Source organism: Centruroides vittatus, unplaced genomic scaffold (assembly GCF_030686945.1).
Source record: "Centruroides vittatus isolate TY-2023 unplaced genomic scaffold, ASM3068694v2 scaffold_1015, whole genome shotgun sequence".
Lineage (NCBI taxonomy): Eukaryota > Metazoa > Arthropoda > Arachnida > Scorpiones > Buthidae > Centruroides > Centruroides vittatus.
Window position 1 is genome coordinate 4,689,903 of NW_027122666.1, and position 25,760 is coordinate 4,715,662.

The window sequence follows — 25,760 nt, forward strand, 5'->3', positions numbered from 1 at the left end:
TCCTGAATTTGTTATCATAGTGAAGGATTATCTAGTCAAAACAAGTGTTGGATGTCGATACTCGTGTTTGTTATGATAACAGTATCGTTTACTTATACTGTGTTTAATTTATTTCATTTACTATTGAAACTGTTCATTATACGCTTTGTATTACTTTTGTTGTTAAAGCAGCACATTAAGTTAGTCGAGGCAGAAAATGCATCAGAAATCTTGTTTAAAACGGCAAACAAAGGAGAAGGAAGCAGTAAAGCGTACTTGTTAATAAGAAAAGTGTGGGAAAGGGAGGTTTTGTTGTGACGCCTCGACACCAACCAACCTTAATGGTCCCAAATTAAATTAAAAAGTCATTTTTTGCCACGTAATCAATCGGCCCGGATCTTCGAAGCAGAAACAAACGTTCCGGATAACACAATAATTAATTTGTACGGATCATTAACTCAACTTCTCCCTCGGGTCCTTAGAAATTTTGGAAAGAGAAAGAGCGAGAGCGCGTCAAGACAAGAGAAGCAAGAATTTTCCTTAAAGGAACAACAGCAACTCCTTGCTATACGGTAAATAGGATCGACCGGGATCTAACGAAATCATTAACTCTATCTTAAAAGCAAAGCAAGTTTATCTGAAGCGAGTCATTATCGCAACATAGTCGTGTCATTAAATCGATATGTTTCCCTAAGAATTGAATTGCTTCCATATATTATCGATTTTCCAATGACAAAAAGTGAGATGCTAAGTACTCGCAGATTGAATAACGCCGTGTAAAAAAAATGATGCTACAATAAAGTCACGTGGGAAATCTTCCTTTGCATGTTTACTAATGAAATCTAATACTTTTTCCCCTTTATTAATGCCGATTCTGCATTTTTCTTGCTCTTTAGTTGGCGCCGATAGTCCGAATAATTGAAAAAAGGCAGAAAAATACAAATTGGTCTCTACTATCTTTCCAAACCAGAGATACAATACAATTAAGAAATGTCCTTCTTGTTACTGTTAAGAAGAAAAAACAGAATTTCGATAGTCTTGGATTATTAACTCAGTACATTGAGGAAAAATGAGGAAAAGTTAAACCAAGATTAATTTAATTTTTTGTGAGAATTCAGTTTACGGAAGACAGTAAAAATTATTGTAAAGTATCCAAAATCATTAATGCAGCAAATCAATATTAATTATATTAGTCATCCTTAATTGTTTTTCGTGTGGCAGAAATCGATTAATGTTCTTAAATTTACATTGTAAGAATTAATTTTTGTCATAAATTAAATTTTCGAATATTAATGCGGATTAATTATATTTAAAACATTTTTATGATAGATTTTAATTACAAAAAAAGCATTGTTTCATATTCACTTTAATACATTTTTCCATATCCGCTGTGTTGGTTGTATAAGTTTAACTGTAATGGAAGAGGTGTTTAACACCCCCTCCAAGGAGTATGTGAAAATAAAAATTTGACGATTGTAACACGTGTTTTGCTCTCAATACTAATAAAATATCGGAGAGTAGAAGGGTAGTACTTACAAGCTACGTTGATGATGGCTCTACGGCTTTTAATTCTTCCTGTTGAGGACCAGGCGTAACAGATGCAGTTATAGTTATCAGTCCCGTCATACTTCTCCACGTCGGATCTTGTGATGTCGACAGAAACTTCCACGTGCCTTACACCCGTCATAGGGTTGACAAAGTCCTGCTGGCTGTGCTGCCTATTGTCCACTAACTGCCCATTGCACTCGAAATAAACCTGCAGAGCATGACGTGCTTTGCAAGATAGTGTCGCGGGTTTGTTACGAACAACGTAAGCATCTTGGGGCTCCTCGATGAATATAGGAACGTTAGAAGGCTCCGGATCTTCAGTGGGTAGCGGATCGAGCAGGAAACCACCGCCTAGAAAGAAATTAGGGTGCTTTATTTATAAGAGAACGAATAAAAGTAATGGATATTTTTTAATATTGCATAAACAGGAAGGTAAGTTTTCCAGTAGGATCGATAATAATACATTCTTAAAATAACAAAAATACTTGGTTCGTGTTTAAATGTAAATATAACTTACCGAAATTGAAAATTTATTGCATAAACCCGCTTAAACTATCGACAAGCCTTTAATTTAGGAACAAGGAAGAGAATGCATAGAATCGGTCCATCTCTTCCATTTCTCTTTGTCAGAGAGTTGCTAGATTCCGATTTCTTTGAATGGAGAGGAAGGCAGTCGAATCTAAAGATCTTAATCCTGCCGAAAACAATACTGCGGATGCAAATGATCGTTTCCATAGCAACCTATAGGCCCCGGTCTAATCTCTCCATAGAGCAGATTTGGTAAGCTCTATTGAATAACAGCTTCCATACGTCATTTCATTCTTTATGAAGTTTGGAAGCCGGAATCGACTCTGAACCAATTTTTATTTTAATAAATAAAAAAGCGATTACCTACGGTAGCGTACGATTATAAATAGGGATGTAAGACGGGTTTTTGTCTGTACGAAATTAAGAAAGCTTCTTACAGACCCAACACTACAAATTCTTGGGGAAGAGAAGTAATTAATGAGACATTCAACGGTCAAGAAAAACGATGGGGGAACTCTTCAGACCGTCTGTGTTTGAACAACTCTTGTCTGACAAGTAACCTTGTAGTTCAATAACGTGATGTTTTACCTCATCCCCTCGAGTCTGACATTTAACCGGTTTTCGCCTGAAGAACAGTAAATTCATTTTTTTTCTTTTTCTTCCCCTGTAATTTTTTCCACCAAGGCAAGAATGGGATGTCCAACTCCACCTGGATTTATCCTTTTGTGTTTCTAAGCCTCGGGTGTTTTATCACTTTGTGATTGTCCTTCTTTAATTATACAACACAACTAGCTCATTCAATTCGGTCACCTCTAAACGCATTTTTGTCTATAATCTTTCTTCTTCTTTTTCTTCTTCCTTCATTAAACTACAAATTCTTCGTGTTAATTTTATTTAAGTAAAGCGGGGGAAGGGCTACACTATGCTCTATTTTGAAAATTTTTCGTAAATTTGAACTTAAAATTAATTAAGCAGTTACATAAATCTCCGCTAGATGGCATGACTAAACACGTAAATGTACAGAGTTTTGGTAGTTTTATAGTTTTCTGACTCATCAAAATTTGCATTTTCAAATTGAAGTGGAAGGAGTATCTAGAGCACGATAAAATTACTAAAAGCGGAATTTCTATTATAAAGCAGAGAATTAAAATATTTAATTATTCTCTGAATGTAATTTTAGTAAATATAAGTTCTAAACTATCGGAAAAATACAGTCAAATCTCGATATAGCGTTCCCCTACATAGCGACAGTCAAAGCTCGTGAAGGAATCTTCCTCGTAACTATTAAATGGTGGTATCTTTTGTTATCTCGGAATTACCAAATGTAGGATTTTGTATTGCAGTGGGCATTGTTAGCACCAAATCACGCGACTTCCAAACTCTCAAATCGCAAACTTGTGTGTACATCTCGTTAATATGAGTAATTTTCCGTGTTCGGGTTTACCCGCTTTTAGCGCTACACTCGATTTAGCGACAGTTTCTATCGAGGTTTGGTTGTATTTTCGTAAAATAAAATATTAAATCCCAATAGAAGTTTTAAAAGAAATACTAACTTTTTTGTTATAAAAATGCTTTATTCCGTTTTTTGCTTCGATAGTGTCAGCAAAATTATTATTTTTTTATTTAGTTTCTTATACTGTAGAGTAATAACGATATTGTCTTCGGGTCACAAATAGATAGAATATGAACTGAAACTAACTTTTCTTTTCTAGGAAACGAAGCAATATCGAAGGAGAGAGAGAAGAGAGGGGAAAAAATTCGATATAGTGATCATTATTTTTTTTCCAAAAATACACCATCGCTTATAGTTTTTAATTTCGGTCGAAGCTCCTTTCATATCAGATTAAAGGAAAGCTGCTTCTTTCGATTTTTTTTGCAGAAGAGCCAGGCCAAATTCACCTGACATTGTAGAAGATAAGAATCCTTTATCCGACAGTAATAGCCCTACCAGCATTCCTTAACGCACAATATGGTGGTTTGTAATTGAACTATACTTTAACGTTGCTCTGGGAGTTATCTAAAATAACGGCACTTCTTCCGCAACTTTCTATGGGTACAACAATTGCTGTCTTATACCATTCGGCCCAGAAAACAATAAATTGTTTTAACGTGTCGTAAACATTGTCTGGACAATCCGGAGATCTTTCCAACGCCTGATATGTTCTGTGTAAGTTGTGACGAAGCAGTTTATTCGTCTATTTGTACACCGCGTTATGTCTTCTCTGTGAAATCTTTCAAACTGCGAACCAATATTTGGTCTTCCTGCGTATACACGATGCACAAATATGTGAAAGTCATTTTGATATGGAGACACATGGAGACACATCGCCAGAAAATGGCGTCAATCTGTTTACATATAAAAGAAAAAAATGAAAATATAAGAACTATCTGTAGTAAAATATATATATAGTCTAAAAATCGAAGCTTGGGTATTGTTTTTCTGGCAGTTTTATGCTTTAAACATTTGGCATTGTCTTCGGGAGCGACCGCTTGTCTGGACTAAGGAAATCTGTTGCATCAATCTTTGCCAAATTTGGCATGCACGTCGTACGAGAAGTAACTTAAACATCATTGTTTTAAAACGAGATTACTCTTCTACCATTGACAGTTGTTGCTTTTTCTATTATTTTTTTTTCTGCTCTTATAAAGATTGTTCTGTTCTGTATTTAGTTTTTATTGATTTCGTATGTACAGTAAGTCCTGTAATTTTGTTGTAGAAAAATCCAACTCTACAGAAAAAACTCGAATTGTAAATAGCATTAGAAATTGCTTTGTTAACTAAATTAATTTAAATTAAATATTATCAAGGGAATTAGATAAAAAGAAGTAAATATTTTTAGCAGAATCGTCAGGAAATCCATCAAGATCACCAAGAAGATCATCGAAACGTTAATGATTTATTACCGGAAGGTCAGCGAAACATAATAGAAGGAACCAAATAAGAAAAAATTCAAATTTTTAAATAAAAAAAATTACAAAAATCCAGATAAATCCTCAGTTTCGGAATGTAAGAGGGACATTTCCTATTGACTAAAATAGGGTACTCAAATATTGGTTATTTGATGTACTTCCAACTCCAATTAAAGTGTTTCAGTTTTACTCTGTCTTCATATAAATATTAAATATTCCGGATGCGGTAATTGCTTTATTTTTTAGGACGTAAGAGGAAAAAAAACACTTTTAAAAAACCAAACTAAACTACCTTCATCCGGCAGTTAGAGAGTTTTCATTTAAAAGAGACAGATAAAGAATTTTTATTTTTCCAGAGTTATTTTTCTAACTAATGCAAAAGCAACTATCCTTATTTGTTTTCGAATTTTCAAATAAGTTCATTTACATATGTAAATAAATTTCTTGGATAAATCAAATTTCTACAGGCGAAACTTTTCAAATATTCGCAAATATTATTTTCTCATTTAAATATCCCCACTGAAAAAAGAGCAAGTTTTTTTTTTTCTCTCTTCCCTCCTTTAATCTCTTTCATCTAACCAGAAGGAAAGGAAATGTATGCGGAATATTTCCTTACTTTTATCTTTATATATTTCTACTGTGAAAACCAACTTACCTTATGCATATAACTCGCAACTTGGCCAATAAGAAATCACACTAAAAAGTTTTTAATCCCCTACGATACGACAATTTCTGGCTTTTTATGGTTAATAAAACGATGAAATATAAACAAAATTAAATCGGTTTACATTTTAAAATGTTAATTAACACTTTTTACCCAAGTTAGGAGCATAAAACTTTCTTTAAATGCCGTGTTTCATGCGCTCTTATAAATGAAAATCGCTTGTGTACAGTTTTGAAACACACGTCCTGCTTCCCTTATAAGAGAATGCCCTTATGAGAGTGGAGATACAGTAGTTTTAAATGCTGACATTTGATTAAACATAGTGTAAAGTGGGATAGTAGTAAAGACAATTTGATATTTTACAGTTAAGAATAGGGCAAAATGTAGTATTTTATAATAAGTTTAGAGTACTAAATACTACAGTGAGTTATCCGGAGGCAAAAAGTAGTTAAATCAACAGTTAATACCTACTGAAAATAATAAACGTAACGACTAGTTTGTTGTTTTTCGCGAGTAAGCACAGTTAAAAATGGATCTTTCATCAAAACACAGGCAACAGTAGGTTTATTATTGGCAGAATCTCGAGCTATAATGAAATGTAAACAAATATAAAATAAATTTATAGACAAAAAAGTTATAAACAATTATAAAAATAAACAAATAAAATTTTGTTTGCTTTGTAATCAAAAAGAAAAATGACTTTTTTGAAGAACAATTTAAGTATTATGCAGGGGTACAGAGACAGATGGTTATCCTCTATCTCCACCTGTCACAACCAATCATTCATTGGAGTTTCGGAGGTCTTGGATCAGTTACAGCCCCTTATGGGTCATTCTTGACCTTGAGCAATGACCCTCCACGAAGAACCACAGGTGCCGTACCCCCTAATTATTTTTAATTAGGAAGCCAAGTCTTCGTTCCTGTGCCATTCTGGTGTGTGTGTTTTTTTAAAGTTTCGTTTATTATGAGTCAAAAGAAAAAGAAAAATATAATTTAACAGCTGCTCATTTTAATTAATTTAAATCAGAATTTATAATTCTTTTTTTTATTTTAAAAACCAATCAAAATATCGTAAACATTTTACACATCGCATGCCTTCTATTTCTGTTTATTTTTATTACATTTCGCATCGTTAATTTGCTTTTGGAATTCGTTATTTATCAAACAAGCAACAGACAGATTTATGAGTTTAATGTAATTTTTTTTTACATTCTTTGTAAAGATTGATTGGTTCTTTTCTTCGAATTGTGTAGCTTCTTTAAATTAACTATACGTAATTAATGTTAATAGGTGTAATCCGAGAGAGAAATTCTTTGGAAAAGGCAAACGAACTTTGATTTTCGTGACTGACTTCTTCGGTTTCACGAAAAGAAAAGAAAAAAAAGAAACGAAACCGTCCATTAAACTGATCAAAGTACTACTTACTAACTCTAGAAAACGAACTGCAAACATCTCACGTACAAAGAAGTGGTCAGCCTCTCATGCGTAAGCTGTAAAGATAAGCGGAGGTAGCGCGGACTCTCACCCTCCAGGTGAGTGACTAAGACCCTCACGTGTCACGAACATGCGGCTATACAATAGGAACACACAAGAGATGGTGAAAAGGCCCACTCCATAGAGAAACGGGTAACAAGAGGCCTACAAGTAGAGCAACAATGGAATGGGTGGCACCTCTATCCACCTCCGAAACCCAAGGTGGTCTTTTCACCCTTTTTTATAATCCGAAAGGGGGATTGTGTTACACCTACCTTCTTCGTTCCCCGCAGACCAATTCCAGCTTAAAAAAAGCAGGACGGTGATGGCACAGCTGTCCCGCATGATGTCTAAACCACAAATAAAAAGAGGAGGAGTGATTAAGGATCGGGATGCATCACAATAAAGCACAGTCCAGTGTATGAAGCTAAGAGCCGGCAGCTAGACGTCTGCACTCTACTGAGCCTCCACTCGCACTGCTGGCATTCGGCGCGACTCTTTCCCCTACATCTGGCGGCTGACGTCACGAGCACGTGACTTCACCTCTGCTCCGGATCCCGGCAGGAAGTGGAAATTAAGCTCGTTTTCCGGTGGTGTGTAGATAGCATCAGCTGCTTTGCCGCTCTTATCTGTGCACGGGTTGCATTGCTTTACACACTCTTCAACGGATAGAAGATGAAAGTAAGATTAGACCATCATTTCGTCTACGAATCTGACATTCTGAAACCAATACGCCTATGAAATATGACTGCTTCCGTTACCATTGTTTACATAGTTTTAACTTCGTGGTTCGGCTGTACAACTAGAGTATCTTTCAGACCATCTGAGGTGTAGCAACTGGAGCCGTGGAGAAAGTCTTCCCCGTTGACCTCCATTCACCCTCAGGTAGATAGTCTTTCTGGGGAATCTCGCCTGGCAGGGTGAGTCGGCACAGCTGGGCTCGACTCAGGGAAGAAACGTTGCACGTGCACAAGACCCTCAGATAGCGAATGTCTCGTCTTACACGAGATTGACCCTCGGGGTTGGGAACAGGGACACGACTGTTCTTTTTCCGTTGATTTTTTTCCCTCTGTGATTGAATTGATGAAAAATTTAATTAGATTTGGATTATCTATTTTTTTATTAGTTTGTCACAATTTTAATCATGATAAAACACATTTACGTCACTTGGAATTCTCTATTAGGGCTTAGGGAATTTTTTCTTACTTCTTAAGTTCTAATGACTTAATTTTATTTCGAAACTTTTCTGCCACTATTTCCTTTGTTGATCCAATAACAATTTTCCTATTTTACAGACAAAACGAATAACATCGTTTTCAGTTCTGTAATTTCATCTACACGATTCATAACTGTAAAGGGCCATTCTTCCTGATGAAATCCCCGCTATTTGTTGACTCACTGGAGCTTTCCGTCGCTGTTCTCGCTCTAAGTCAATAGAAGTATTGACACTACAGTCGGAAATGTTTGTTCTGTAACTAAAAACTAGACTAGAACCCGTGAAGACACCGATCTATGTAACACCACCCCCCGCCAGAAAGAAGAAAAGTGTTTAAACACTTCTTTCTGTGACAGCAATTACAGCATCGGTCGTATCTTCTATCTAAAACTAACAACAATAATTAAATTGGCAACGATAGTTTCCACTCTATAGACTAGGAGAAGAGAAGAAAGGGCCGCTGCACCAATTCTCTTTGATTGATAGACGAGACATTAGCTGCAACTGCTAAAGGAGAAGCAGTTGAGCAGCATCAGAACAACCGATTCACTCACAAATCGTATTTACACTAACTGCCGCCGGAGAAAAAAAAAAAGAAGAAGAAGAAAACGGAGAATATTAGAAAAACAGAGAAGTACCAGAGGCAGATTTATCTTGAAAACAACAATACGGGATCTTCTCACTGACGTATCTCGTCCGCTCGTTTTTTAATTTATAAATTTCACTTGTGACTTCGTACGCTTAGGCGAGGGACGATTTTCTTTAGTGAAATTCGATATTTTCCGCTAGAAAACAGAAAAGAAATCGCTTTGGCGAAGATAGAAAACTCAGATTTTGAAGAGCGGCGATACCCCCTTAATCTTGTTGGTACGTGCGGCCGTTTTATAATTGCCACCAAGAGCTGAAAATGAGGAAGAGAAATCCTACGGGTTCAATCGATAAACGTAGTCGAAACAAAGCCTTTAAACTGGATGTAATTCCTTATTAAGCTACCAAATTTTAAGATTTTGGTAAACATAATTTTGACACTATTTAAATTCCCATTCTTTACCATTCAACGAACATTAATTGTCACCTGTTACAAAAGGTAAAACTAGAGTCAAGCTAAAAATATAAAGTTTAAGAATGGAATTCTTTTCAAAATCTAAATTAGCAAGAAGTGTGTATGAATATTAAAGCATTATATGATGTTGAAACACAAATTTGCCGGATTTGCCCGTAAACTAAAGTCGTAGCTTAGGATATTACATTGAGTTCGTAGCTTAGGACCTCATATTATTACGTGTATTATAGTCTATTATTATTATTTGATAGTAGGGAAGGGCCTGTTATATTTTATAACTTAAGACAACAAGGTAAGTCCAGCACTGCATAGATATGGTCACTTATAAAATGTGGTAGAACAATTCGGACTGTGATGTTCAACAAGAATCGTTCTCTCGCTCAAAATATAATTAGTTTATATGTAGCAGGATTGAACTAAATTACTATTTTATTAAAAGTACCGAGAAATAAAAGGCAGGATGTAATATTTAATCATTTTTTTATGATCGTCAAGATGCAGACAACCAAGCGAAAGGAAATGTAGTGTTATCATCACCTATTTTTTTCTATGTGCCATTTCGAGTGTGTTAGAGCTTTAGCCAATTTTGGCAATATAGCTTGGCACCATTACCTTCAAACGGTAAAATAGAAAAGGAAAGTGTTACCTAGAACGGAGAGGGCGTTGTCTCGTTTAGAGAAAATCGCCCTCCTCTATAAAAAAAAGCCGAGCAGCACTTTATGGAATAGCGAACCGCCCATCTTTCTTAGCCGAAAGCAGAAAGAAAGTTTCCTGTTTTCGTAGAAACTAGAAATCTGACTTAGTTTTTTTTATTATTTTTTTAACTTGGTAATGACAGAAGAGGAAAATAAGTCGTCATCTGCGTGCAGCTGAGATCTAATCGAAGTTACAGTTTGGGACAAACACACACACGCCCGAGATATTATTATCGAAAGAAGCAGAATTGAAGTGGAAATGTTTACTGATGACTTTTATGTTTATTCTCACGGACCTCCTGTGGTAAGCTTTGTAAATATTTATGAAATACAGATCATTTCAGACAGAATAGAAATGAGCCAACTAAGGAGTAGATCGTGTTACGGCATTTATCATGTTTAAGTGAGGATTAACGTAATGCATCACTTCTTTGTGGATATAGAAGGGCTCTTGTCTGACTAGCGCACTTTGCTTTCTCTAAAAGAGTAAAAATTTATCTTCGTTATTCCTAATATGTTTAATAAACCCGCTTAAGCCGCTCATAAGGGGAGAATTCCTGCCATGACGAAAGAGAATTCAGAGGAGCAAATTATGATAACTATAATAAAAAAAACAAAGATACGGTAGTTTTTATTTTTATTTAATTGAATTTTGAATATTTTTTGAATTATAAGTTATTGTTAAAGTCATTTTTTAGCATCGGTTCCAGACAAAGATAAATTACACATTCTTTTAAAGAAGTCGTGTCAGACAGGTTAACGTCTGATATGAGTTTAAAAGGTTATCAGTGTGCATTGAATTCTGCAATTTAACTGATAGTTTATTTTTTTGCTAATTGAAAGCTGTGTGAAACCCTTTCACGTAGCAGTAAATTTGCATATTTTGTTATTTTCGCTTCTTTTCCTTTCAACATTCCTATACGTAGACGTCACTACAAAACTTCCAAAAATTCAAGAGGTGGGTTCGTTAAAAAAAAAACTAGGCGAAGGGATCGCCGTTGGTGTCGACAACTTCCTGATATATATTTTACTTTTTATACATATAGAAAGAGCGCTGCTCGGCGGGGTTCCTCCTTCACCTGGAGGCAAAAGTTCCTACTGGGTACCGTAAACCAACATTCTGTAGCAAGCAGCAGGGGTCGACCGGTCCCTCATTATATCTGCTGTCGAAATGTTAACTGTGGGATGCCCAACTCCCTGCCCAATACCATCTTTCACCGGGAGAAGCGCAGCATCAATTTAAACTGTCTGTTTTCTTAATTCATCCGAAGATTAAATGGAACAAAGATGGAGTGGTACTTTATGACTTTTCTTTCTTTTTTTTACTTACCGCCGTCGACGAGTTTATAATGCTTTTTTTTATTCCTTAATGTTGCCGATAGCTGGTGTACTCCTCTACCTGTTAGCGCGTATTTTGTTGTGAGAGATAAAGAAAACTATTTTGTTATTGATCATCGATAAATCGATGCAATCTGCAGCGACATGCCATGATTTGAAATATGTTAAAGATGAACAATGATACTTTCTTCCCTATATCGGGAATTTCCCCCAATCTCAGGATAAGCAAAACTGATTTCTGGAGAAAACTTTAGAGGATTAGGGAATTTTCAAGAAGCTCTCCGATACAGATATATTTCATGGTTTAACTCCAACTGACAAGTGGAAGATTGCAGAACAAACTGGATAAATTATGGTGATAACAAGTTTGAAAAACTGGATTTTTCTCATTTAAAAAACAAGATAATTTATTATTTTTTCATGTTAATATTGACCTAGAGTCGATTTACTAAAGGAATCATCAAACCGTGCCCGATAATATTTTATGGAACCAAATCGCCCCGAAAACAAACTTACCAAACAAGACTTTTATTTATTGGATGGACCAAAGATTTGTCCATCTTTTGTAACACATTTAAGAGATAAAGAATTATCAAAATTGTCAAAAAGTTCGATAGGAACCACTATTCTTTGTTTAATTATCGGCTCCATGTCTAAGAAGTTGTAAGGCTTTTTTTTTATGAAGATAAACTACTGGAGCGAGAAAGACCTAAAGAGTGCATCACCATTAGTCATAGCATCATCTATTCCACAGATTTATGTCTTAGAAAAGAGGGAAATGTTTGGATATAAGCCAAATTTGTCTTCGAGTCACGTGACGCTCCAACGGATCGAATTTTCGAATTGGTTTCAAAAGCGGCGGTTGTGTTTCGCTTGTCATCAATGAAATATATCCAGAGTTGATGAACCTTGTTGGAAAAGTGATAAGGGGGTTTTCGGCGGTTTTCTCCTAAGATCCTTTCCAACGACAATATTTGGCATTTAGATAAATCGCCGTCAATTGATGCGTTTGGAACGGAGCCATCTCTTGCATAAACAGTCTTTCATAACTTCTTTATATAGAAGAGCAGCAGAGAAAATTGAGTTATAGGATTATTAAAGATATTTTCTAATGGGGAATTCCAAAGGGTAATTGCAGTAGCCTACGCAAAATTTACTTTACAAGTAGGCTACCAAACTATATTTATACATTCTCAAAGAAGCCAAAAAAAGAGGAAGATTTATTGCGTTAGTAAACGGTGCATAAAGTCGAAATGTGTTTAATTAAGAAGGACGAGTACTGCTCCAGTTACGACCCTCTTTCCTTTCTCATTCTCACGCAGTTCCGTTGTCTTAGCACAGGATTGGGTTAATAGACTGTCACCATTTACGAGTGAGCACTGGCATGGGTCAGGTTTCAAGTGGACCGAGGCACTGCGGCCTAATATATTAGTTTTATGTGTTTCTCTATCGATCAGAATGGCTCCTAAGTAAAATTTTAGAGCCGAACGGGGGCAGATTGGGGAAAGAAAAAAAAAAAAATGTTCTATTTTCTAAATCGCGATGCTTCGGGATGCTTATCGTCCGAGAAGCGAGGAGAACGGGAAGAGAATAGAAAATAATTCTATCGAATGAGCCGAGTCGGAGAATGATTTTGGACGGTTATTGATCGTAGAAGAGAGGGTCCTGTAATCTCCGTGTGCAACCGACCTCTCAGATTGAACCGTTGTTTTCAATTATGTCCCTGCAACAGTATTGATTAATAATCCCGATTCGCTCAGTTTTGCATCGGGTCTTTGTGCTACTGATGGATTATCTTGGCTAAGATATGTAATTAAAACCGCATTGTGCTTTATAAAAATGTAGAAATTTAATTAAAAACTCGCTCTGGGCAACTTCCTAATTGTTGCTACGCAAATATTTTCCTTATTGGCCTGGCAGTAAAGTTATGCGGAGGTAATGCCAAAGACATAGTTGCTGCCTCTTTGATCGGATGATGAGCTTAGGCTATATAGCGATTTACTGTGTTAATAGGCACACCATCGTCAATTGTAACAAAACTCGATGTATGGTCCTACAAAGAAAAATTGAAATATTTAGTTAAAGAGTTTGAAGTGGCAAGTTACATTTCATCTAAGTGATTCTTAAGTGCTTCTAAAAATAAGTTATATCATTGTGTCTTTGTTAAAGTAATCAGTTTACGAAGGGGTGATGTGCGAACATTAAAGAGAAACAGGCTAAAATTCGATCGGACATGAATATTAAATCACTAAAACTCACGTCACCAGAGACTTTGACAGTGCATCTCGTTACGTGTAACTAAAATGAGAATTTTAAAGAGTTTCGATACTTTTAAAGTAATATATTTGCTAATAGCCTATCATTCAAGATACTACCTCAAAATTGTGATTGGTTACGATCTTTCTGTATCTTCTATGTGAAACTGATATTGTGACACGTTATAGCTTCATGGGCTTCTAGGCATGTTTGAGTTAAGGATCCCATGTACATTGCCAACTGTCGATATTTTCTTTGGGGAAATATTTTCTTATAAAACATTGGTTTGGGACCTCCTGTTGGTGGAGGTTCCAGGCAATTGCTCTTTTTGCCAATAGGATAAACATATGCATGATCGTAACGTATCTAACTTTCAGAGATTTAGAATTGCTTCACACTTTTAAGTTATTGCGCTTTGTTGTATCTGTATATCAGTTTAAAGAGAGAAAAGTCTACATTCTCTTAAGATTAAGCTACATTTAACACACTATCATTCCAATGTGGCTTTCAAATTCCGAATGCTCACTTTGATAAGATGTTAACGCATATTTAATGTAACTTAACTCGTTACGTCAGTATAGATTAAGGATGCACATTTGTTAAAATTCAGTATAAGGAACTCGAGCCAGATGCATTTACATGGTTTGTAACACGTATCTAGTATACGAATTCTTTAGAGGGTCGAGGAAAAATATTCGTAGTGCCCGAGGTTAAAACGTTTCTGATGCGGTTAATTAGGTCTTTATCGACGTAATGGATGTGCAGTGATGCAAAATGTAACTGACTCGACTGCCATTAAGCACTGACCCCTCATACCTACAAAATGCCATACCGTGCAAGATTCGTGGCATCGTTTTTGTCTGCATTCTTCGAGTGATTTTCACCCACGAATTTTGTTTTTTTCTGTCTCGGTTTCGGTCCAGATGCGTCTAGTCTGGAACTTCAAGTAACACAAGGAGTGTTTAGAAAAGCGAGAAGTGGGGAAAAAAACTGCTGTTGTATCCTCCAGGGACGAAGAGAGCCGCTGAATGAAGACCCTGTTCCACATCGAAAAATTAGATATCTGTTTATATTCGGCTCTCACGCAGCTAAATATATAATAGTAAAGTCGGAGCTACTGTGTCACCTTTACAGATTCGCGCGCTCTAATGAGTATTTGCCATTTGGGTGCACTTGACACGCTTTGAGTGACTGCCTTTTTGAAGCCGGTAATGTCAGTCGTAATTCGATTCTTTTCTCCTGTTTAGGAAGTAATTACGAATATCTCTGTTCTCAAGCTTCGAGCGAAACGTCCATTTGTCGTTGGCTTGTCATTTTCTAGTCCAGCTGTGCCATTCTGTACTTTAAAAAACACAAAAATATGCGGTTTAGCACTACATCAAACAAATTCCTGTGTGTATCATCTCATTCTCTGCTAACTTCTACTTCACACGTGTGTAAAGACGTTAGCCACTTCCGGAATATCGAAAGAAGAATCTATGCAGTAAAGGTCCTTCATAAGTCACTTAGATAATGGAGCTGTCTGTATAATTAAGGATAATACAAAATGATGAAAGGAAACTGTAATGGGACAGGTGACGTTGCACCTGGATTTGGATGATTAGCTGCGATCGTCAGGTATTAGCGAACCGTACTACTGTAGTAATAATTAAATGTAACTTTAATCAGCTTAGCGGTGATTTTAATTACGGAGGAGAACAGACGGTCATATCCGGCCTTTGTGAAGCACGGCCGATGGTATTGTTGTTTGTTATCTCATCTAATGCAATTTGTACTCCAACTTTTATGAAACTATAATAGTAGGGCTTTGGCTATTAGTTTTATTGGTTTGCAAACAACTCCTTACGTACTTAATGCACACCATCGATCAAATAATCTTATTTTTCGCTATTAACTCGTCTTTAACCGCAAATCCTTTGTTCTTAGACAAAAGTGGATCTTGCAATACAAATTTACATTCGATAAACTGCTAGTAAATGAAACTTTTAAAGCTCAATATAGTAAATTATATCTTGGAAACAATAACATTGAATATAGTACAATACAAATGAAAAAAATTGCTCATACGAAAATTAGTTAAAAGATAACAGTGGCGCGTTATCTTTTGGGCAAAATGAATAATTCCCTGGGGCCCCAATGACAGGGCCCTAAACCGATCTTTTATAAAAAACATTTCCCCAAAAAATTTCTTCGAAGAAAAATGTCTGAAGCCAACACTATACATGGGGCCCCCTAATTCAAATTTGTGTTGGCCCCACCTAAAAATGAAACTATAACACGCAACTGGCCAACAGTCAAGACCGACGAGAGCTTTTATGAAACCCAGAGATAGAGCAGGCTCAATTTTTTCTTTTAGCGGGCCCCCTTTATGTTTTATTTTTGAACAAATCAAATACTAGAATGCTTCTTTCTTAATTAAAAATCAATCTTAAAGATATTATAAAAATAAAGTTTGTTTTTACTGCCACGACTAGGTGCATATAGGCTTACAGACACTGGGCATTTCTGACATCAATCTTTAATGAATTTACAGACACTGAAATGCCCAGTGTCTGTATATGCACCTAGTCGTGACAGTAAAAACAGATAAAAGACACAGTTTCAGAATACACAAAAATAAGGTTTATTTGATAGTGGTAGAAATCACTACGAGCTCTAACTTATAGATTTATATGTAGAAGATACGCAGTAAGTATAGTAGTTTTTTCGAGAACTCCATAATTGAGCCGTGATTTCTTGCATACAATAGAGAACTATACACAGAGTATTAGCCACTAAAATTCGGTGTAACAAGTTACTTCCCTATTAATGTTAACATTTTTTGATGCGCTCTGAATTTATTATCTATCTAGATCTAAAATTAAACAAAAACGAGTATAAAGTTCGTAGTTTACGCATTAGAATCAGCGGAAATTTCAGAAACAGTTAGAAAAATTAAATAAAATAAATTATATGTGAGAAGAAAGAGTAAATTTCATACATATTTTCTATCAGTTATATCCAATTTTATTTTAAGAATGCTTTCTTACGTACAAGTGACTTATAGTATACTGTACATAAATATGTAATGCATAGCTTCTGAATTGAAGCGTGATGTTATAACTTATTAAAGGTCTCTTCCTATGCTACTGCAGTGAAAGAACTTTTGTTCTTCCACAGAAATGCATTGAGTTGCAAAATCTGCATTAGATAAAGCAACGGTGATGAAAATTACGAAGGACAAGTTAGAGAAATTAACCGAGGGAAAGCAAATTATACCGGAAAAAAAACTTTGTATTTCAGAAAAAAGTTAGTAGAGTATCGCAATTAATTTTGAAATAATCAGATCGAGTGTTGTAGAAGGATGTAGAAGGCAAAAACATAATTTTTTTCTATCTTGTAAAACCCATAATCAGGCAGGATAATTGTCCCGCAACGATACATCACGCATCGCATTTTTGTCATTGGGGAGAAGCGAGACATTTTGCAGATGGGAAGAACAAAAATCAACAGATATTACTCAAGTTGGAAAATTACAGCCGTTCGGTAAAACTGACAGACATCTTAACAGCCGTCTGTAATTTGCCCGGGGCCATCCAGTCCAGAGCAGTTTTTACACTGGTCATCAAGTCAAATGCGAGCCCGAGGAGTAACTTCTAATAACGACGTGATTACAGATATTACACCAATAAAATGTGCTTCACCGATTACCTGAACAACTTTCGTCTTTGGATCGAACCGAAACGTTATATCATTGGACCAAACGTATCACGTGACGTCGGGGAGGCCAATCCTGCGGGCCTTTCTTTCTTCAATTATGGAGTAGAAATCGTAAAATTTTTCAGAGGTGAAGCCGAGATGACGTTAATTATTGTGCGGGGGTAAAAGACAGAGTGCACCCCTTCCTCTTTAATTATGGGGCAGCGCTACTTTTTTTTATATATATCTCTTATTCCGCTCTTCTACCCCCTCGACGTTTCTGGGTAGCTATTAGCTACGTTTGCCATACCTGCCGGAATGATTTTTTTAAGGGGAATGAAGCACCGCCTTTCTCCATGTCTAACTGTCCTGGGTGTGCGGAGTGATCTCCAAATTACAGTGATTACGACTGGTCTGTGCCAAATGTCTAGAGGTCCCGGCTCCACACCCCGGGCGCCTCTTTAATATTCCCTCACAGGTCGAGGGGTCAAATCTTCGATTCTGTTTGTGTTCGTGGCTTTACTTCTTACCTTCTAACAAAGCCGCCATACTTTTTTCTTTCTCTCGGATAAAATAATTTCGCACTTTCACGCGATTCTTCGTAGCAAAAATCTCTTAATTGACCCCGCTTATAATAAATATTACGTTATTTTAACGCGTTATATCGTAAAATAATGTTTAACTAGAGTTTATTTTTGGTAACGACGGAGAAAATTAAGAGTTATGCGGGAAAATGAAAGCAGAAATGGAGAAGATGTGTAATCGTGTAATTTGGTGTCCTACATATAAGATGGTGTAGCCGAGCATTATTTTACTTTAACGCTTGTTTTTTGGGAAAGTTTTACAGAGAAACATCCGAATTATATTCCGTCATTATCTACATAAGCCGTATATATTCGTGTGTAAAATTATCGTGTCCTAGTAAAATTAATGGAAATTTAGTACACCAACTCAGGTAAATCTTAGATATCGTGTTGCGTAAACGAAGAATTAAACGAGGAAAAACGTTTCAAATATTAAATAATAAAGTAAAATTTAGTTTACAAAATCAATTTTTTAAAGTTCGTATAATATATCATACGAAATATACCATATATCACTTTATATAACTATCGAGTGAAGTAGAAACCCGAATATAGACGAGATTACAATCATTATCGATCCATGGTGAACAGACAAGCAGACGTCTCAGTTTTATCGTTAACCACAAATATGTAACACGTGAATTCGTCTATAAAAATTACATCCACGATCAAACTTATATTCCAAAGTGAAATTCGAAATTTTTATGCACAAGTTAAAAAATAAATAAAAAAGACTGACAGACAAACGGATTGGCTATGCTCCAACATTGTGAAAAATTGATTAAAACGATTTTTTTTAAAGTAAAAAATTAGCTTCAAATTAAGAAATAAGAAAAATTAAATATCTTTAAAGTGTCTGGATGTCTAATTAATCCGATATATAAAAATAAAAATAAGCAAAAGTACCCAATCGGAAAAGAAAAATTCGAAATTACCAATTAGAACTAACCTCCTGCGAGAATTGCCAATCGAGTTTAGAGAATTGTCTGACGTCAAAGTAAAAAAATAATAATAATAAAAGGAGACAACAACAATAATATATTCAATTTTAGATAGGAAGGAAAATAAGTCGTCTCCTTGCCATTTATCAAAAGCAAAAATGCCATAACTAAAGCTAAACAAATGAAAGTTGTGTAAGTACGGATCTTCCATTAAATCATTTTTATCTTTCGGAAGATATAAAAATGAATATATTCGAAGAGAAATTATTGCAGATCTTTTTCTTCGGACGTCGTGTCAGCGTGTGACAGCAACAGCGTTTGGCTTTATTGGAATGAATAATGGACGAAGTGTGATTGACAGCAACCTACCTAATAAACTACCTGTCACCCCAATAGACAGGTGCACTTCTAAGCCACGTGACGTCTCGCGGGACTTAACTTGTCAACTTCCATTTGTTCCAGTTAGATTAGTAATGCAAACGACAAAAGTTTTGCTTTTATCTACTCTTTCGGATAAATAATTATTATTATTTCTTCCAAGTTTCTATACATAACGCTTACGGAAAAAAGGGGGGGGTCCTATTGTGGCCGTGTGACTATATATTTGAAAAATTAAACTTCTACAGGAGAGGGAATGTATTATCTTTTTCTATTTGTAACTCTTGGAAGTAGTAAAAAGAAATTAGACGAAGGACATTAATGGAAAAATAGAGATGATAGATATGAATTGCAATGTTGTTCGGAAGTTTTGTATTGGATACATTCTTTCCTGTCTTTTATCAAGAATTCTTTTGTGCCAAATTTTGTGAAGAAAGTAAAGTAAATCCCCCCTCTCGAGATTTGGAAGATTTTTCTATGTTTAAAAAGGCCAACGAATTGCTACAGTTTTATTGAAAGTAACAAATATGTTCGTTTTTCTAAAGTCAGTTTTTTTCTGTCTGATAAATTGTTACGTATATATTTTCAATGCTTCTTTCTTCAGCGATTTCCTTAGGATTTTTGTTGTATGTTCGAATGTTTAAAAAAAGAATCTTATGCAGCGTTACAATTTTTAATATAATATTTAAGTAAAGTCATAATTTTTTACAGCAATTTTTTTCTTTTTTGAAAAGCGACAGACAAACCGACGTTTAATGCCTTATTTTAATCAAATTTTTGTGAAATTTTATGATTAATCGAAGATTCTTGCCTTAAACATTATGTTAAAGACGGGGTTCTAATTTAATATATATAATGCAACAGTTGTTCGTGTGAAGGATTGCAGATTCTAGTGTGGAAGATTTAGCTTATGTTAGCCTCTGAACAAATTTACACACTTCTATTTACCAGAAGGAGCAAAAGATTTGGAAGATCTTCAAATGTGAGGAAGGGGTGTTTTTGCCTAGAGTAAAGCTCTACTTGTGAATGGTCGTCATACTACTTTAGTAACAAAAAATTCACAAAGTAAACCCAGCAAATGTTTTTTTTTCTTTTTTTTGAACAGTTTGAAACCGCATCGAAGATTTATAACTGAAAAAATTCTTTTGTACAAATTATACAAATTTTTCTTTATTCTTACGGTACATTAAATTTTCGAAAAACCCGGCAAGCCCTCGTTTTATATGGAAGGAATCACGAACGTGACGTAAATCATTCCATTTACTTCGTAAAAATTTTCGTCTGGCGAACCTTTAGCAAAACACCATTAACCGAAAACCGATTTTAAATATTCGTCGTCACGTGACGAGACTAATCCAATTAACGGCGCGTGAAAACTTACCGTCACGTGACGGTGGCCGAGACATTAAGGAGGGGAAGTGAGTTCGCTTCTTCCACCACGCACTTTTTTTTTTCTTCTTATTTTTCCATCCTTCGCCTTCAGCTGATTGCACTTATGGAGAAATTGGCTTGTTAAGTAGTTTTTGCAGCCACTTAGGTGTCGTAATTGCTTTTTACAAAGTGGAATTCCGCCGTTCGTCCGTGCGTCGGTCCGTTAATGACATTTTGTGATTTTTAGACGAGTAACGGAGCGTTTTTCTCAAAGTTTCGCATTATATCTTAGTCTCAATTTTCTTTTTGTTTTATTTTAATTTATTAAGATAAAAATAGGATTTTGTTAGTCGCATAAATTATATAAAACTTTGATTAAGTTTCATATATTTTAAAATAAGCTTAAGCTTGAAATGCAGTTTGCAGAGAAACTGGATATTCAACAATGAGCACAAAGAACTTTCATTCTATTTATTTATTGGCACGATAAACGAATGAGTGAATGGACGAACGAAGAATGGATGATTACGGATTCTGAATCATCCCGAAGACAATCAAATTTGGCTTAGATCTGGATAATTTTTGCCATTTAAGGAATGGTTTAGGAGGAAGATTCGTTCCCTAACCACTTCTGACTCCTTATCTACATTGACCACTCCATTGCGGATTAGGTTCGACCACAATAGGCAAAATTGATATTACTTGTATTGCTTAGGTGTCATTATTGTCAGGCTAAGCCAATCCATTTTAAATTTCACATTTCCAGCAATTTATCTGAAATCCTAACAATAAGTTATATCACTTCATACGTGATTGATTATTTTACGTAGACACGATTTTCTAATTTATTGACTATTTTAATTAATTTAATGACGACTACCGCTTATATAAAGATGATAAATCATGAAAATTTACCAAATGACTTCATTTATTCGTCTTAAATATATTATTAGTTCTATAAATTTGGGTGTGAAACCACTCTTAATTTCTAATCATTATCGGTGCTCAGAAGATAATAAATTGAAAATATAGAATTTTTATTTGTTTAATATCGCATCGTGTATATATATATTTCCCTGAGTTTATTTTTAGAAGTGCATTTGGATACGAAAAGCAGAGCAGAGTGAAGTTCCATGTCGACGGATGAGACCACAACAGATGGAATACAAGATATATCGACAGAAAATCTGATGGAAACGCAATCTGATTTCCTCGAAGAATAAGAAAAGAAGAATAAAACTATGAAATCTTTTATTTTGTGTCACCTTTTATCAAACTCCTTTCTCTTACGAGGCTCCTTTCGACTTTAAAACTCTTTACCTTACAATTTTTTTACTAGTAACAAATTTTTCACAGTTCACTGATTCGAGTCGAGAGAGAGAGATGAAGACGAAGAAAAGAGCCTAAAAATTAAAATCGGTTTAAATTTTAGAGTATATTCGGTTAGTTAAACGTAAAAAAAAAAGGTTCGATCGGAAAATCTGGTTACGTTGCCACGCCATTAAATTTTGAGCTTAGAATAGGAGAATGTCTCTCTCGTCTACTGTATTTTTTTTTAATTGTAAATTGGTAGTTGCAGGTTTTAAATCTTTCAATTTTTCTCTTTTCGAGAGCTGTATTGACGGAGAGTAAAATTAGGAGTAGTATAGAATTTCTCCAAAAATGACACCCTACAGCAAATAACAAGCTGGCATCCCGCACTACCTGTCAACTTCATTGTCGCCTCGCAGCTTTGGTTCTGATCTTCTCAAAGTGGAACCATGCTGCAGTGACCACTGTCGTTGACATTCCGGTAACCGGATCCCCTTTTTCCTTATCTATTCTGCGCCATTTTGTTTCTCCGATTACAGGAAGGGGGCGTCCGACAGCTCCCCGGGGCCACTTTTTCGATAAAGCTTTTCCTTTCCCCTCTTTCTGGCGATACTACTTTCACCTTGGGGGCGAGGTCAGGCGACAAAAATTCGCCACTAATTAAGCCAGCCGGAGAGGAAATGCCAAAACTCGTAGGCACAGTCGCTCCTTGTATGAAATGTGCAGGTTTTTTTTTCTTTTTTTTATAGCCCTTCCTCTCCCTATAACTCTCTTTTCCGTTCTTTGTTTCGCTTGCCGACACAGACTTATTTTTTTTCTTTTTAAAAGTAACTTAATCCCTCCTGTATCGAAACTTCGACAAAGGATCGGATTGAAGTTTTATAATTAGTGTTTTTGCCTCTGACGTCATCTTTGTTCTACCCCGCTGAGGAAAGGTATATTGGCCTCCCGTCGTGTAGTTTAGTGTTTGGGACGAAAGCTTCGACGTGTTTGTTATTTTTGGTAATTGAGAAAGTGCATCCCTTCACGACTCGGTTCGAGTTGCAGTCTTTCGGGGTTTCTTTTCCTTCCAATGTTGACTTTTCCGCGGGAGCTTCTTATAAACACCCCGTTTGTACGCTTTTGTCACTCTTAATTGTTTCGTTAAAGGAGAATATACTTATTGGCTTGTCCTTTACAACACGCTGTTTGCTTGTAATCTATAAATTCTTCTAATTTCTTTCTCTTGCCTCAATTGATTTTTTAAAGCTGAATAAAGACTTGAATACTTAATAAGATTAGCATGTTTTAATGCTAAAATTATAAATTAATGCAGTAGAAAATAAGAACCCTCATTACAGAAATCTCAACTTATAAATGATTATTATGAAAATGGCTGTAATATATCTCGTTTTTGCCGTGATAAAAGCAAATATTTTAATAAACTCTCCATTAAAATGAATAGAGGATATTTAACTATTGATTTTTTTAAATTAAGTAATAAGTTAAATGTCTTTAATTTCAATTATATTGACTATAATAGCACGAGATATTAGCTTACGGTTGATATTAGTACATTAAAAACATTAATAATTTAGAAGTAAAATGGCGTATGGGAAGGTAGACAACTTCTTCATTTTTTTATTTACGCTCGTCCTCTTAGAATTTGCCTACAGTAGCATATTTAGCATTCTGCAAGTAAGAAGCGGGATATCATTGGGCAAAAAGAAGGATCCACTTCGTTATAGCGCAACTTTGTTGGAGATGTTTAAATCGAAGATGCAAATTGCCAACCGATGCTAGCAAAAATGCTACTTCTCTAACAGGAAACTGCTTAAATCACATCGGTAACGACTATTTGATATAACACCACAACTACTAGACGGGAGGAGAAAGTGCGGAGTCTGGAGCAACAGCTGGCACATACGCTCCATCCCAATGATGTTCTACTTGACATTTATCGACTCGACTAGAAAGAATTATCGAGAGTAAATTGCATTAAACAAGTGCTCTCCACTGCCGACTTATTAAGCAATGAGGATCAATAAATGTGCAACGCCTTATTAAAATGTAGAAGTAAGGCCGCTTGGATGTAGAAAGCAGCTGGAAGGTCATAATCTGAAAACGCTACCGCTCGGCGGGCCTTAAATTCGGCACTACTTTATGGCTTCCGACCCATCTAAGCGTGAGAGGACACTCAATCACGTGACGTGGGAAAGTAAAGTGGAAGTGCTTCCAGGTGACAAAATGGAGTGGCGAGTAATAAATATAAGAAACTTATTTGCATACCTGATGAGTTTCGTGACTGCCCTGGTATGTAAATTTTAACTCCAATTATTTTCTGCAATTAAAAAAAGGATGTTTAATTTATCGTTTCCTCTCTTAATTATCTTATTAAAACAAATAATTTAATAAAGTGCTATTCTCCTTTTATTTATTATCATAATCAATGATGCTATTTTCTAAGCAAGCTTCTATAGTATTGAAGAGAGGGCGATATCCGTTGTAAGTGAATAGAGTCCACAGGCTATCAAAAGCAAGCATCATATGTTTTTGATAGCCTTTGTAGATACCCCCAAATTGTGTGGTTATCAAGGGACACATAATTGAAGCCTCACAGTTTAGGAATTCTCCAATAGCGTTAGAGGGACCCCACAGCTTTGATACTGTCACAGAGAGACCCTTCAATTAGAAAATGACCACATAACTAGATATGTATTTGAGTGATCCTAACTGAGATGATAATTATTCTTGAAAGCTTAAAACTGAGCTTTGAATTGTATTGTTTATTTCTTCTCCTGTGTAAGATAGTTTTAGATACTTTTTGACAAGTTTCTGAGAGTTTTATAATAAAAAAAACTTGAGAGTTCGAAGTTTCTATGGTAAATCTTAATTTGTGACGTTGTTCATAGCAATTATTCGTTGTTTTAAAGAGATTCTTTGGGAATACCTTTAGAGTAAGTCCAAACTGTGATAGGATAACCAAGTTCAATTGATCCTCTTAAGGAGCCAGAATGACGATTGTTCTATGAAAAGTTGCATCGTATACTTAGATATCGCAGTTAAACAAATCTATTGTAGTTGTTTGTGTTTCAATTTTCGAACCTAGAATTGTTTGGTTGGTGGAATTCGAGATTGGGCATCCGGGAGAGAAAATGGGAATTCGAATTACGCGAGGAAAGAGCCGTTGTTTGTTGAGTGAAAGATGAGGAAGAAGTGCTCCGGTCGGAGGAATAACACAAACTGCCATCAAACGTGTGACTAACGGTATAAAGAACCGGAGATGTGCCACCAGAGTATGTCACCAATGTCCGGTATGCAGTTGGACATGCGCCGTGTAGCATTCTTGTGGTGAGGGATGGTGTGGGTCTGCAGAAATGACATTACTGCTCTATATATATGCCGATTGTTATCGAACCTCGTAATAGCAAGCAACTTCTACAAAACAACGATTGTAATGATCTCTGTGTGCCAAAAGGGACATTCCAGATTGACTTCTTCCTCCTTCCGCTCCTTTTTTCTTTCTCATTTCTCGGCTTTGTTTAGCTCATCTCCCTCTTCTCATAACTTCACTTCTCTCGCCTGTCACTTTTCTCCCATCTTCGTCTTCTTCTTTGTTCTCTTCGCGTCTTTTGGTACATGTATTATACAGCGAATCGAAAGAGGAACCTGTAAATACTATTAAAAACAGCTAAAAAATGGAATTTTCAGGTTAAGATCGAGAAATTCTTTGTGAAAAATTCCTTGAAATATAATTTTTTTTATACGGATAAAACTTCATACGGGAAACTCATAGATAACTTCATGCATTTGGATGTTTCTGTAGAAATTGTAAATAAAATTAAAAT

At 35.6% G+C, this 25,760-nt stretch overlaps 1 protein-coding gene and 1 long non-coding RNA gene across 5 annotated transcripts in view; one reads left to right on the forward strand and one right to left on the reverse strand.

Moving 5' to 3' along the window:
- The window catches only part of LOC136986306 (netrin receptor UNC5C-like), a 109,559-nt gene that overhangs the window by 50,902 nt on the left and 32,897 nt on the right, over positions 1 to 25,760 (reverse strand). For 3 of the 4 annotated variants that reach the window (XM_067283803.1, XM_067283801.1, XM_067283804.1), the window contains exon 2: positions 1,516 to 1,878. In XM_067283803.1, the coding sequence (XP_067139904.1) occupies positions 1,516 to 1,878 (363 nt within the window). Of the gene's footprint in view, positions 1 to 1,515; positions 1,879 to 7,377; positions 7,914 to 25,760 lie in introns of those variants that run through there. The other variant, XM_067283802.1, reaches the window with a different exon arrangement.
- Positions 18,453 to 21,802, forward strand: LOC136986309 (uncharacterized). The gene is made up of 3 exons (XR_010882458.1): positions 18,453 to 19,065; positions 19,147 to 19,457; positions 21,718 to 21,802. It is a non-coding gene; the product is annotated as an uncharacterized lncRNA (long non-coding RNA).